Source organism: Astatotilapia calliptera, chromosome 13 (assembly GCF_900246225.1).
Source record: "Astatotilapia calliptera chromosome 13, fAstCal1.2, whole genome shotgun sequence".
In the NCBI taxonomy this organism is placed as follows: domain Eukaryota; kingdom Metazoa; phylum Chordata; class Actinopteri; order Cichliformes; family Cichlidae; genus Astatotilapia; species Astatotilapia calliptera.
The window spans coordinates 12657711-12671673 of NC_039314.1; the positions used below are offsets into that span (position 1 = coordinate 12657711).

The 13963-nt window shown below is 38.5% G+C and overlaps 2 protein-coding genes across 2 annotated transcripts in view; both read right to left on the reverse strand.

The window, feature by feature from the left end:
• Positions 1–1832: 1832 nt before the first annotated feature.
• gfral (GDNF family receptor alpha like) lies at positions 1833–5903 on the reverse strand. The gene is made up of 9 exons (XM_026189194.1): positions 5867–5903; positions 5444–5557; positions 4847–5002; positions 4627–4686; positions 4211–4526; positions 2833–3092; positions 2659–2739; positions 2467–2545; positions 1833–2383 (listed from the first exon to the last, which is right to left on the reverse strand). Exons 1-9 carry the CDS (start codon positions 5901–5903, stop codon positions 2314–2316), a joined length of 1173 nt encoding a protein of 390 aa, XP_026044979.1. The 3' UTR covers positions 1833–2313.
• A 4617-nt stretch (positions 5904–10520) lies between these two features.
• Positions 10521–13963, reverse strand: part of hcrtr2 (hypocretin (orexin) receptor 2) — a 30838-nt gene continuing 27395 nt past the window's right edge. The window contains exons 4-7 of the mRNA XM_026189163.1: positions 12516–12631; positions 12199–12419; positions 11920–12041; positions 10521–11650 (exon numbers count right to left, since the gene is read on the reverse strand). Of these exons, the coding sequence (XP_026044948.1) occupies positions 11481–11650; positions 11920–12041; positions 12199–12419; positions 12516–12631 (629 nt within the window). The 3' untranslated portion in view covers positions 10521–11480. The remainder of the gene's footprint in view (positions 11651–11919; positions 12042–12198; positions 12420–12515; positions 12632–13963) is intronic.

A 13963-nucleotide genomic window follows, 5' to 3' on the forward strand; every position in this document is an offset into this window, starting at 1 on the left:
TCCCACGTTTTCTCTCCCTGGGAAATAGAGCAGCTGTGCCTTTAGCTAGCAACACACTGTGTGACAAACTGTGCAGAAACAGTTTGTCTGTTTGCTAATATTTGTTGAGGTGTTGGATTTGTGTTTGCATTTTTGGTGTTTGCATTTAAAATCACCTGCCACATTTAAAAATTAATCTAAAACCTGAGCATAGTCCTAGAAATGATGGCTAGATGATGTGTTTTTCTGTCTTCCATCCCAGATAAGATACAGATAAGCACATGCGATAGAAACACACCAACAGAATTGTCTTTTATGTTATTTTCCCCTCGATTTAGGTTCAAATTGTTTTGATGTTTGAAGGCAAGCAGTGATAGAAATAATCCCCGCCCCCATTTTGAAAATGTAAGAATTAAAAAGTAAAGATTTGTACAAAAACATCAAAATTTAAAGTAAAATACAGACGCCTGAAAGTTCTACGTAAGTACGTTAGTGAAGGTTTTGTACTTTATTATCTCCTACATCTGAAATTAGGCCCAAATAGTCCCACCAATCCAGTGTTTGCCTGTCAATGAACATGTTTAGCTCACTGTTTAGTGTTTAGTTCCCTTTTGTCCTATTTTCCTGAAAAAAGCCTTCTTTACCTCCCAATCAACTCTTCCTGTCCAACAAAAATCCCTGCCTTCAAACCAGCTGGGAACTTTTTAGCATGTATTTGGATTTATCTCTGTATCTACTTACTGTTGCATCCTTTCAAATATATAGATTTCCAGACATGGCTGTTCATTTTCCTCACAGACACAGAGCCCTCCACACAGAAGATCAGACTGTATGTTGTGTGTGCTTAACATGATAAAAAAAAGAATTAAATCATGGGTTAAAACATCAATCATATTTATCCACACTGACCTTTAATTTGACTTTAAATAGACTATTGGACAGAACTTCAATTCTTTCCCGGGCAGAATGAGTCCAGAAATACTCACCTATAGCTCAATCGTATAAAACAGAGCAGATCAGTGAATCAGGGTTAGATCAGCTCCAGTGACAAAAACAATTTGGTGTCTTTGGCCCAATTAAAGTGAAGCAAATCCACTCATCTTGATTGCTGCAATTGCTTCTCTTTTTCCACCACTCAGACCTCGTTACCCTGTCTCCAAATAGCTCAAAATGCTAAAGTAAGTGTGTTTACAGGTCAATACAGATAACTCCCATCAGTGCCTCTCCCCTGCTGTTTGTGCACAAAGGGGTGAATAGGGTTGTCCTCCCTTTCTACTTCTCCTGTTTTTATATCAGACATCACCTGACCAAAGGCTCCACTCTGTCCCTGATTCCAGGACTAAGTGGACTATGCTGACAGGGCTTTCTCGATAGCTGTCTATGAACTAATAAAAGAAAAACAAATCACTGCTTCAGGTTGAAGACCTTTCTTGGGGGGCTTTCACGCACACTGACTGGAACTATTAAAAAAAAGACAAATTATTTAAATTCTGATTTTTAAGTTTTTCTTTAAAAGCTCCTTTTAAAGGAATCGTCACATAAAATGTAGCATTTTGAACAAACTGTGGGGCTTTAAGGCTTTCAGTGGGAAGTTTATTATCAGATACAGAGGAACACAGCACAAGAGTGAGCAGAGCACAAATAAATCATCACACTTGAAGTTATAACTTAAAGCAATCTTAAACTTGTCAGATCTGTTGTTTTTTTCTATAATAACTGTCGGTGTGAAAGATTAACAACAAAATCTTTTCAATTAACTTTAAACATAAAGGTTGTATCTACAAATATACAATATGTTCTTTAATAAAGCAGCACAAGATCACTGTTTACAACAACACAAAGATTAAGGGTGCACTACAGAAGAACTAAACAATGCTACTTCACAAGATTGTGCAAAAACTTCTTATAGTCTTATCAATCAAGTAACACCACTGTGTGACAAGTGCTTCAAACATACAGCAACTCTAGACCTAGAGCTACTGAACTACAGCAAGAAGAACAATCAGTCCTTGTACAGATTGTATGACTCCCACAGAGCCCTCATGTCAAACTCATCAATCACCTACCAAGTACTTTGAAAAACAAAGTGTGCTTTGGAGACCTTTGCAAAGGATGATTACAACAATATTCATTTGGCTATTGATGACAGTGTTTTAAAGCATTCTCAATTTAGTTATTTTCTTAATAAACTCTATTACCTATTACAGCAAAGAAATATGAGATGACTGCATGTGCAGCAAACTCAAAGGAACCTCACGAATCTATTCAGCTGTGATCTTGAGTTAAAAGAGAAAAAATGATGATTATTTTATTCAGTGGGAAGAGGAATAAACATCAGAGAATAACGACACAGTTGCTTTTCTGTGGATGGTGAAATTTTGTTTTATCTCTCTTTCTCGAGATCCTACAAGGAAACAGAAATAAAAGTAAATTATACATAATATTTTGATAAAAGCGACTTAACATTGATTCAACATCGATGCTTACCATTTTTTACTGACAATAACCAGAGGCATTAATATGACACCAGCAAGCAGGATGGCTGCAACAACGTACAGAAGATAATCTGGAAAGACAAAATATTCCATCTTGAAAACCCACTCAAAAATTGTTTTGATAATTTAAATTCATGTGAATCATACTACGATTAGCATAAAGAGTTTACAAATTTCAATTTACCTTGCAACCAAGCATAAGCATGATCTGATTCAATGGTCTGAGGAGGTTTAGAGGGGCGAATGATTGTTTCTGAAGATGCCACTGAAATACAAATAAAAATAATTTACAATCTTTCCAGGAAAAATGATTGTTACATTTAAAAATGCCTGGTTAGAAGAAAAAAAAGATACTCACTGAAGCGTGATCTATTGTGAAGCACGTCGTGAATCATGCTGCATGTAAGAAAATCATCATTGTAGAGTCTTTTACATGTACAAGGATGGTGAAGCACTGTGCCTAAAGTAGCCACGAAGGCCCTTTTGCATTCAGCGTCTGCACCAAGGATGAGCTCTGGATCCATCTGGGTGAAGCATTCATCTCTTGGGAGGTCACTGTCAATGCACTGGGCTTCTTCAGGACTCCAACAATTGGCTTGAAAATTTTCTAATAAGCCCCTGTTAATACAGAGAAAATGTGTGTTATGTGGAATGAGTGGGTGCTGCGATTTATAGATGTTTATGTGTTATGGTAGATTGTACATATTACTTCAAGATCATTTCACATATATTTATGGAATTACATCAAAAATGGCAGCGGGAAAAGTGCACCAATCACACAGGTGGAATTTGGATTATAAAAGGCTGCAGTCTACGCGTAAAGTGGTTTCTGAAAATTTTTATTAGATAGTAATTGGAGATGTGATCTTAAAAAATGGCCATTTAAAAAAAAAAGAAACAGCATTGGATTTGATGGAACTATAACCTGAAAATCTAGGTTTCCATAATGAAATCAGCTTGAGAATGGACAAGTGAGGAGGGCATCCACTTGAAGAAGACACTGAACCACAAATTGCTCCTAATGGCTGGACCAGCACTTGGCACTCTCTATGAAAGCTCGCTGCCATGTATGTGTTAAAAGGACAAACAGGACAATGTAAAAAGGATTTTGGTTAGGAGTGCTACTGTGCACTAATGCGGCCCTATACTGGACTACCTCAGCTTGAGTTCTTCTTCATTGTTCACTTAAAGGTTGAGAATTCACATTTTGTTATTTCTGTGTCTGGCTCAGTGTTGGTAGTTACGTATTCAACTATCTGCAGACTTCTTCTTTTCTGTTACTAGCAGTGAGCTGGCATTATTTTAAAAAATGTTATTTTATACACTCATTTCCAGTATCACTCACTCGTTCACTTTTTAAGGCTGGAAAGGACTCTCGAATGATGAACGCTCTTTTTCCTGCTCCAATTTAGTGATTGTTAGTTTGTTGACTGAATCCCTTCCTTGCATTTTAAAGTGTTTGCCTTCCTGCTGCACAGCCTATACACAAGACACCTTTTTTCTCCTCCCCGCATGCCTCGCACAACCAATGTTCCTGCCAGCCTTTGTTGTTCCCTCCAGCAATCTCATCCGCCAGATGCTGCTCATACATTTCATCATTGTGCAAACAATGAATTTGCATCTGATTTGGTGGTTTCATCCCCGAGTGTGCATTTAATAATAATAGTATTTGTACAATAATCCTGAAAACAACAACAACAAAAAAAACAAAAACATCTGAGGACAGAACAGTATACCTGCAGTTACTGTCCTCAGTGCACTGGTTAAGTACACGCTGACAGACCCGGATCTCATCTCCACAGGTGCCACTGTGCAATTCGGTTTTCATGCTCAGACAGCTCTGATCTGAAGCTTCACACTCGCACATGACCAGCATCTCTGCAACATTTTGGGGTACGTTCCTGTAGAACCGCAGAGTTTCCTGCTGACACCCTTCATCATTGCACTGGCCTGACTTACAGGCTTGGAGCATAGGTGCCAGGTACCTGTTGCAAACTGAATCGCTGAGACAAGCCCTAAATTGATCCAAACATGATCCAGCACCATCATATACTAAAAAACAAAGAGAGAGAAAGGTAGTGAATGGGTTTCACCAATTTTGACTCATCTTCACTAGATTTCATCTGAGATTAGCGTAATAAAATATAATTACCGTAGTTTAATAAAGTGCTTGACTGCCAATCCATTACTGCACTCCTCGTGAGCTGAACTGCTGTTCAAATAATCAACATGATTATCTCTCCCACCAACAAAGGCACATTAAAGATCCTCTTAACAGTCATTTTGTAGTGCAATAACTGTCCACCTTTGGCAAACAAAAACGTAATTTCACATATAAATGCTTATCGTAGAGACTTCTGAGAATACCGCACCTGGCTTTTGGTGGCATTGTGTGGCCAGCACTTGTATAGAATCACAAAGCTCCTCCTCCCAGGCACACACGCACCCTGGCAGAGAGGGAAATTGGTGCAGTATTGTCTGGATGGTCATGTTACAGACCTCTGAGCCTTTTATTTGGCACCCTCCATCTTGAATGACAGAAACATAAGAGGAAGGTGGAAAAACAGGATTTTCCATAAGCGAGCAAGGTCTTGTTTGAGCAACAGGTGTTTTCTATGTGCCTGCTGCTCTGACAGTTTTCCTTGTGATGTCTGGTTATGTATCCCGATATAGGCTGGTATATCAAATTCAGTGTAATAATGGAGGATTTCGATGTCAAAACAGACATACTGTGTGCATTAAAGGCATCAGAAAAGTGATTTATTGTCACTTAATTTTGTTATGTACATTTTGCTTCGGGCTGTTTCCTCACTTATTACATTTTAGCCATTTTCCATGGAAGCAATTCAGTCGAACGGTCTCATTTGCTGACCTTCCTGAGGAAATGCAATCGCTTTACGTAATACTTACTTGTCTCAACCCTTGGTAATATTAACAATATAATGGAAATGTGTTTTTTTTTTTTTTACCTTCACAGATGCCGTCATAAAATGCCTGTTCACGCTTGCATAAATCTGACATGCAGATTTTCACAGCAGCCAAACACTCAGAAGCCAGCGATGAAATCTGAGGAGCAATAATCACTGAAATACAAGCAGACTTTAAGAATTTATTTACTTTATCATTGGTTTTTATATGGATTTATTTCACGGAGATCATTTTTGTCTTGAGGTTTTATATGAAAAGGGACATTCAAAAATTAAATGTTAATGTCTCACATGACTAACTGTAGCTACGCTTTGACTATACATGTGGTACAAACTACAAGACATGAAACACTTCTAGTAATGCTAATTTTATAGCACAAAAAACATACAATAACACTAATCAACTTGTTTGTTTTTTCTATCAGAAATCTGTAATTTTATGGTAATGGTTCGGCTTAAACTCACCAAATATGACTGCAGCTTCCAGTCGTCTCAGTTGCATGATAGCTGTTGCAAAGCTTTGAGCAGACAAATGAAGCTCTCACCAGCAGCTGATGTGTCCCTCTTGTTGGTGTCAGCATTTAAGCTGGGATACACCACCCGCTGTCAGGAGGATGTAACACATTTACTGGAGGCTGTACCCTGCACCAGAATAAAAATGACAAATGCAATGAAACAGAGCTGCAACAAAAAAGGGAAAAAATTAGTGCATATAGTATTTTAATATTGTCATTATTATATTTTGTGGGCTTAAGTAATAATATTATCTCTTAGGAGTAGTGCGATATTACTTCAGAGATAGGAAATAAAAAACAGTTGATCCCTGGTCTGATCTGCTGATTTAAATTTGTGTCAGATTGTTTTCACTTGATTTCTTTTTCCAACAATAACTAAGAGGAAAGTAAACATATTTAAGCAGCACATTTCAGACAAAATGCATTTGGATGTGCTCTAAATAATCAAAAAACAAACAAACAAGCAAACCAAATACTTTTTTATTATTTAATATTTTAATGGCTTGAGGCTTCAACATTGCAACGTTGCTCAAGTTCTTGGGAGACCAATCCATGACTGAAGTGTTGCATTGTGTCTTTTCCTGCCAGGTATGATTTTACTGCTGTTGCCAGTCGACATGCCCTTACATACTGAAGATGATTTGAACCAAAGACCAAAACAAAGATACACTACACTGTCAAAATTAATCCCTTACCCATCCAAATAGCTGAATTCAGGTATTCCAATCACTTTAATGACGACAGGTGTATAAACTCAAACATCTGTGTCCCTTCTCCAAACATTTGTGAAAGAATGGGTCGCTCTGCAACAAGTGCAGCCCTGGAATTTCCTCGCTAAATATTCCACAGTCAGTGGAACCTTGTGGAAAGCCTTCCCAGAAGAGTTGAAGGTGTTTTATTACATTTTATTATATTTTATATGGATTTAGAATGGGCTGTCATTTAAGTTCACATGTGTGTGAAGGAAGGAGTGTGAATACTTTTAGGAATATGGCATAATTTCTTAGAGCTACCACTTCTTCTTTTATCCTCTGCTTTTGTTCTGCCTTCATCCTCAAATTTTTTAAGGACAAATTGCACACCATGCCAAATTTTAAGCTAATAGCATTTTGATCATTTCTTTGTTGGAGAAAAAAAAACTATTTTATGGCTGTCAAACTGTGTCATTTTGCCATTTTTCATATATTCAACTAAAGGCAATGGGACAAACTATATAGTTTTTCAATAGACCAGTGACAAAGTACAATAATACAAGAAAAATGTAAAATATTTAAAAGAGTTTATTCAATAAGTTGTTCTGTTACGAATCAACACAACACTGCCTTAGGTACCAAAAAGCATATGTATATGTATACATGTGTTTACTGATAAACAAACAGTATTCACCCTCAGCTGTAAATAATGTTACAGCACATTCATTTACAAGATGGATGGCTTTGCTAACAATTCCACCCAATTCGAAGTCAGCAACCTTCTCTTTTTAGCTCATTTCTGCTGCTCCCTAGTGGCTAGATGATTTATTTGTCAAGCAAAAAAAAAAAAAAGTCAACAAATATTGATCAAAGGGTTGCACAATGAAGTATGAAACATTGGAAGGCAAAAAGGCTTAAAGTGCACTGGAAAAAGTTACAACATACATTATATATTTTTTTTAAAAAGTGATGCAAAAAGACGAGACTTTAATTCGACAGCTTCATGTCTATTCAGAAGTTGTTAAAGCCAATTGTATGCACTGTGTTACCCTTAACAGCATTCAAGACCTGGGCTGAGAAGTGTTTTCTAAATACTTTATGTGGGGATGCAAACATTTCACATTTAGTTCAAAATGAAGAAATTCTTGTGAAAAACGTCCCACATGTGTCATTGTTGTGCCATAGTCGTGGTTTAAAGTCTATAAAATTTTAACATAATTAGTAAATCAAATCTATGCTCACAAACAATTTCCCCACATTAAACACATCAAGCTGAACTGAGCAATCAAACCTAGATTAATTACAATCATGCTGCCCTGGCAGGGATTGTTTTCCTCTCTGTTTCCTGTTATTGGTTTTATTTCTGTCATTCTTTCATATTATGCCTTTTTCCAGATTGCCTTTTTAGTTTCCACATCCTCCTTGTTTATTCATTTTTGTCCTTTGCATCCAAACTATAGCACTTTGACTCAAGGATTTTCTCTACTGCTGATTACACTGAAGATTAATATTTGCTTTGTGTTTCTGAATGGAAACGTTGTTGTGCTGTATGTTTGAGGATGTGGATTCTCTGAGTTTCCAGTGTGCTGCAGTGTACAGTTGTAAATATCTTTGCAAATACTTTTTAAAGAAATTTTCTGCTTTTATCTTCTTCCAGTAATGTGCAAGTAGCTAAAATGAATGGCTTCAGCCGCTTACTCATGTTCACTGGGTGAGGGGTTCTCAAGAAAGATGGAAGCTACTCTTGAAGGGACATCGGTTTAATCAGGGTGCTCTCTGCATAAAGAGTTGTGTGCATGTCTTTGTGTTCTGCACAACCATTACTCTGATCCACTTCACCCTAGGCAAATGCTGCGGTTTTAAGGAAGTCATATCTGATGCTGTTTGGATGAGAGGTCTGACAAAAAGTCAGCGCTGCTTGTGAACAGGGTTAACCATATGTGTATTTGTGTGTGTAGACTTCATTCACTGACATAAAATCAAACTCGCAAGCAACTAATAAAAATAGCCCTGCACATTAGCGTTAACATTTTGGAACACATACAAACAGTTGTGCACAGTTTAGGGAACCCTTTTTAAAAATGATGTGGGCATTAACTGTGCTTCTCAGGCTGACACACGGGGCAAGCTGCAGCAATTGTCTTTAAATGCTAGCTCATGCATATAAAATCATTTAAGATATCACCAAATACTATATGCCCGACTGACTGCTGTTCTAAACCAATGCTGTTGAACCACCACAGCAAAGTGTTGACAATCCAAATCAGCTGCTACGAATGACTGCAATTACTGAGTCAGGCTGCAAGTTGCTCATCTGAATGAAGCACGTTTGAAATGGGAAATTCACTGTTGTGGTTAGAAATGGGAGGAAGACTTCATACACGCGGTCTCTGCAGCAGCAAGTAATTTTTGGTGGGGAACATGAAAAAGCATGTTTGTAATTGCCTCATTTTCACCACTGAGATGCCCTTGATCAAAGCCTTTGACCTCCCAGATGCTCTATCAGAGATGCTCAAAGGCAACTTCTAAGTGTGTCATCAAGTACGAGTAGGCCAATCCTGTAAAAGAAACAATGAAGTATACGGAAGAAGACAAAAAACACTACGCATTGTAGCTGTCAGTACAATCATTTCTTATCAAGAAAAGGTCAAAACATTGATACCAAGAGTTCTGGAGTAGAAAAATATCCTGATGAATCAGAGATCAAGATTTGGATTGTTTTCTGATACTGATACATAAATCTATTACAACAAATATTTACTTACACTTTAAATAAAAAATTTAAAATTATTTTACAAAATACATTTTTCAGCGTATCAAATTCAAAATCGAATTCAAATCAAATTCAAATTTTATTCGTCACACACACAACCATGCACAGTATGACATGAGGTGAAATGTTTGTAAGCTGTGCAATGCAATGCCTGACCATTAAATGACAGTGGTTTTACAGTATTTACAGGTTATTACAAAATTTACAGATTTAACTTAGAAATTTACAGTAAAAATGTGCAAATAGCAGAAAGAGTTTATAAATTATAGGAAGTGTGCATGAAGAAAAACCAGAGTGCGTGTGGTGATGTGTGTGGGAGAGTCCAGTCCTACACCTGGTTCAGGGCCCGAATAGCCTGGGGGAAGAAGCTCCTCTTCATTCTCTCTGTTTTGGCCTTAAGGGAGCGGAAGCGCTTCCCAGACCTCAACAGTGAGAAGAGTCCATTGTTGGGATGGGAGAGGTCCATCATAATCTTCCTAGCTTTGGACTTGCACCGCTTGGTGTAGATGGACAGCAGGTCAGGGAGCTCTGACTGAATGATGCGTTCGGCCGAGCGCACCACTCTTTGCAGATCTCGTCTGTCCTGCTTGGTGCTGTTCCCAAACCAGGTGCAGATGTTTGCCATCAGGACGCTCTCGATGGTGCAGGAGTAGAAGTTCTTGAGCACCTTCAGTGGCAGATGGAAGTCTCTAAGTCTTCTGAGGAAGAAGAGATGCTGACGGGCTTTCTTAACCAGGGTATTGATGTGACAAGACCATGACAGGTCCTGAGTGATGTGGACACCCAGGTATCGGAAACTGTCCACTCTCTCCACTGGCGTGCCACTGATGATGAGGGGTTTGTAATTCCTTGCCTGCTTTGTAGTGAAGTCCACGATCAGCTCCTTAGTCTTGCTGACGTTTAGGAGGAGGTTATTCTCCTGGCACCAGGTCTCCAGGTTCCTAATCTCCTCCAGGTAGGCCGTCTCGATGTTGTCAGAGATCAGGCCCACAACAACAGTGTCGTCAGCAAACTTGACAATGTTGGTGGTGTCTGATGTGGCTACACAGTCATAAGTGTACAGTGAGTACAGCAGGGGGCTTAAAACACAGCCCTGAGATGCTCCAGTGCTGAGTGAGATGGAGGGGGAGACTTGTTTTCCCACCCTCACTGATTGGGGTTTGTCTGTGAGGAAGTTGAGGACCCACTGACGCAGTGATAGTTTTTTCATCTGTGCAAACAGTTTCAAGTCTTGCCATAATTCACTTTTTTCTGACCCAGTAATAACTTAAAACAGCAGATAATTAAGTAATAACAGATAATCAGCAAAATATGTGGGCAACACAGTTATTATTCATACATGCTTGCAGACTACTGCCACAAAAGAAAATGGAAAGCACATCCAGGACATGTTTCTTGTTTTTACATTTAGCATCAGTATAAAAAACAACCCACCATAGAGTCGCCTGTAAAAGTGACTGTGAGCAGCTCTTACCCACAGCCGAAAAATTCAACCACAATGATTATTTTGTAACGTATATTTTGCTGGAAAATGTCCGCTTTGCTGATGCTATCCAAACACAAACCTGGAGTGTTTCAAATGAAAGAAACAGGCTTCACATTGCGGTCCCGTTCATGCAGGGGTCACATTGAATATTCTGTACTTTGATGAATTGAGCTGGCTTCATTAACATACTCAGTGCACAGGAACATACATTTCTGGGCATTTACACTGAGGACTTGAGATGAACATGTGACCGACTGCACCTTTAAAGCTTCAAATCCCTTAAACCAGTTATATCAAAGGTGATGCTACTACTTAATTAGACGTAATTAGACAAACCAAAACAAAAATACATACAAAATTTACAGAAACTACACATGAAAGAGAGATATAAAACACTGAACATTACAAACCGTGTCTTTCATAATTAATCAACATTTTCTTGCATGACAGAAGAGAGAAAGTCTGTCCTTTTCAAATCAACCAAACAGAAAACATTAAATACAATTCTTTTCCCTTTAAATGTCATCCAAAAATAATGAGATCTGCACATTATCACATGTCTAACTTAAAGATCAACGTGTCCTTCAGGTGCCCCAGCTGGAATATAAGACGATTACACCATCTGATCTGATATGCGTGACACATTGTCCACATTGTGAACTTGAGTGGAGAGGGATTTTCGACTGTCTGTACGCGTTCTGGTCCTTATCCTCCTCGTTTCATTTTCATGCTGGCCACAACAATGACAAGAAAAGGCTGATTTGAACTCCTCGCGGAACTTCCCTTAAGAAAAAAACGACAACAAAATCTTTATAAAGTCCACCTTCTTTAAAAACCATCTACAAGCTTGCATTAAAAATAGCTTAAATTTTTTTGTAAAATCATTCTAAGAGCTTTTTTTTCATAAATGCATGAATTAAAAACTTGCTGCTTTCTCAGAATTAACTTCTGTTTTCAGGTTATTAGCAGATAAAGCTGTGAATTGTGTTGTTGTTGCCAGTTTGTTCACTAGAGGGCAGTAATGAATCCTTAGAGGAGAGTTCAAAACTTACCACTTAGGAAATTGTAGATGATTGGATTTGCAGCACTGTTGGCATATATGAGCCAGTGTGAGAAAGTAAACCACGCATACACTGTCTCTCTGTCGTTTGTCTTCTTAAATGTCCCAAAGACTCTGGAGGTAAAAAAATGATATCATTTTATTCATTCTTTTCTTTTTGCATGCATTTTAATCACAAACCTGTCAGGGGGAAAAACTATACAAAACATGGCTTATAGTAAGCTCTACTGTAGATCCGGGATGCAGCAGAGCTTCCTTGAGAGATTATTACCTTTTCATGACATTGAGCACACTGATTGGCAGGTAGCACAGGGCGAAAACAAAGAGCACCACCATCAGCATGCGAGCTGTCTTCCTCCGGGCTCTGACTTGTTTGATCTCAGCACAAACCGTGCTGGTTCTAACCCTCACCGACTCCCCCGGTCCTGGAGTTGGAGCTGAGCATTTGATAGACTTCCACTTCCTCTGCAGCACTGATGTGCTTCCAGGAATCTGTTGAATGAATACATTAAAGTGGATACACGCGCACATCAGACCCTGGAAGCCCATTGGGAAATTTATATTTATAGCAAATGGCAGAATACGCACCTGTTGACACCACAGCTTGTGACAAATCTGAATGTATGCCAAGACCATGAGACACAGTGGTGCGAAGTATGTGACAATGAAGAAACAGGTGTGGTACACCTTTGGGTAGATCTCAGCTGTTGAAGGATTTAAAAGGAAACACTTAACAATATTGTAGAGAAAACATGAGTAGTTACTTAGTAGTTAAAGACTAAAAAGCAGATAATGATGAGCGTCTAGAGAACAAACACGTCCACTGACCACTTTTTCATAAGCGGCTTATTATTAACTGAACCTTCTGCTGAGTGGCACAAACTAATGACTTAATGATTGAGAGCGGGTAAAGTTTAATGCTTTTTTTATATACTACATGTTCTGCAACACTACTCATAAAATTCCAAATTCAGGAGATTCCACAAATATAGTCAGTTTCCCCTTTAAGTTTCCCCCAGTTTACCATGTGGCTGGTATTTTTGTTTCCTGAAAAGCCTGACAACTTTCACCTTGGGGCCATTTGCCAGTGCAGACATCCAGCAAACATCCACTTTTTTGCCAAGCAGACCTGCCTCTTAGTCAGCCAAATAGCTGCTTTCAAAACAAGAATCTTCAGCGTCCAAACCCAAAGGTGGCACAATAAGTAAGGGGTTCAACTTCTTGCTCATAATTATTCTTCTGTTGACAGAGCACTGTGAATTCATGCCACAATATCAGACAACCTGAACTGTGGTGCATACCACTGTGTCATCCTGCCATCTTGCATCAGCACACGGAAGAATTCCTCAGTCATATTTATCATTTTATCTTGTTTTTTAACTACTTTGATAACTTTTTAGAATGAAAATGAAGTTGAGGGGTTGCCGTGTCGACATGCTACAGGAAATCAAGTTTTGCACAAACGTTTCAAGAAAAAACAGCATCTGTGAAAGGTTGTTGGAGTGCTGCTGAAGGCGACGAAATTAGAGGTGAGTTAGGCCAAATGCAAATTTGATAAGGCTGTTGATTGTTTTCATGGGCGGAGTCTCTGAACTTTGTGTTCCGTCCTTGTATAGTTCTTCGATCAGAGTCATTCATGAGATACTGACTGACTTCCATTTAAATATCTAGTCATTACTGATTCATTTACCTCTCATCAACTTCTGACATTTTTGTTTACTTTATGTAACAAAAAACACAATTTTCCTCTTATTACTGCTCTGCCTGTCAGTCTTGCACTGCACACTTTCAATGATGACTGCAAGCTTATTAAAGAAAGCAATCTACGTTTCAAAGGTAGTCATTAAAGGTACCCATCATTACTGTAATATAATGAATGTGAGTAGATGGAAAGCTTCCTCTCTTTGTAAGGTTTTCCTCTTTTGACTTCTTCAATCACAGAGGCACCCTGAGCGACTTCATCTGAGCAAAGCAAAATCCACCCATCCCGCTTAGGTGCTCACGCTTTATGGATAAAAAGTGGTATGACACGTGAT

What these genes read in the sequence shown, in the direction of transcription:
- gfral (XM_026189194.1), bottom strand. Translation starts at nt 5,903, where the DNA reads ATGCAACTGAGACGACTGGAAGCTGCAGTCATATTTG. An exon ending in GGAAGCTGCAGTCATATTTG is followed by an intron (nt 5,558 to 5,866) that starts GTGAGTTTAAGC and finishes CTTGTATTTCAG; the next exon opens with TGATTATTGCTCCTCAGATT. An exon ending in TGCTTATGCTTGGTTGCAAG is followed by an intron (nt 2,546 to 2,658) that starts GTAAATTGAAAT and finishes TTGTCTTTCCAG; the next exon opens with ATTATCTTCTGTACGTTGTT.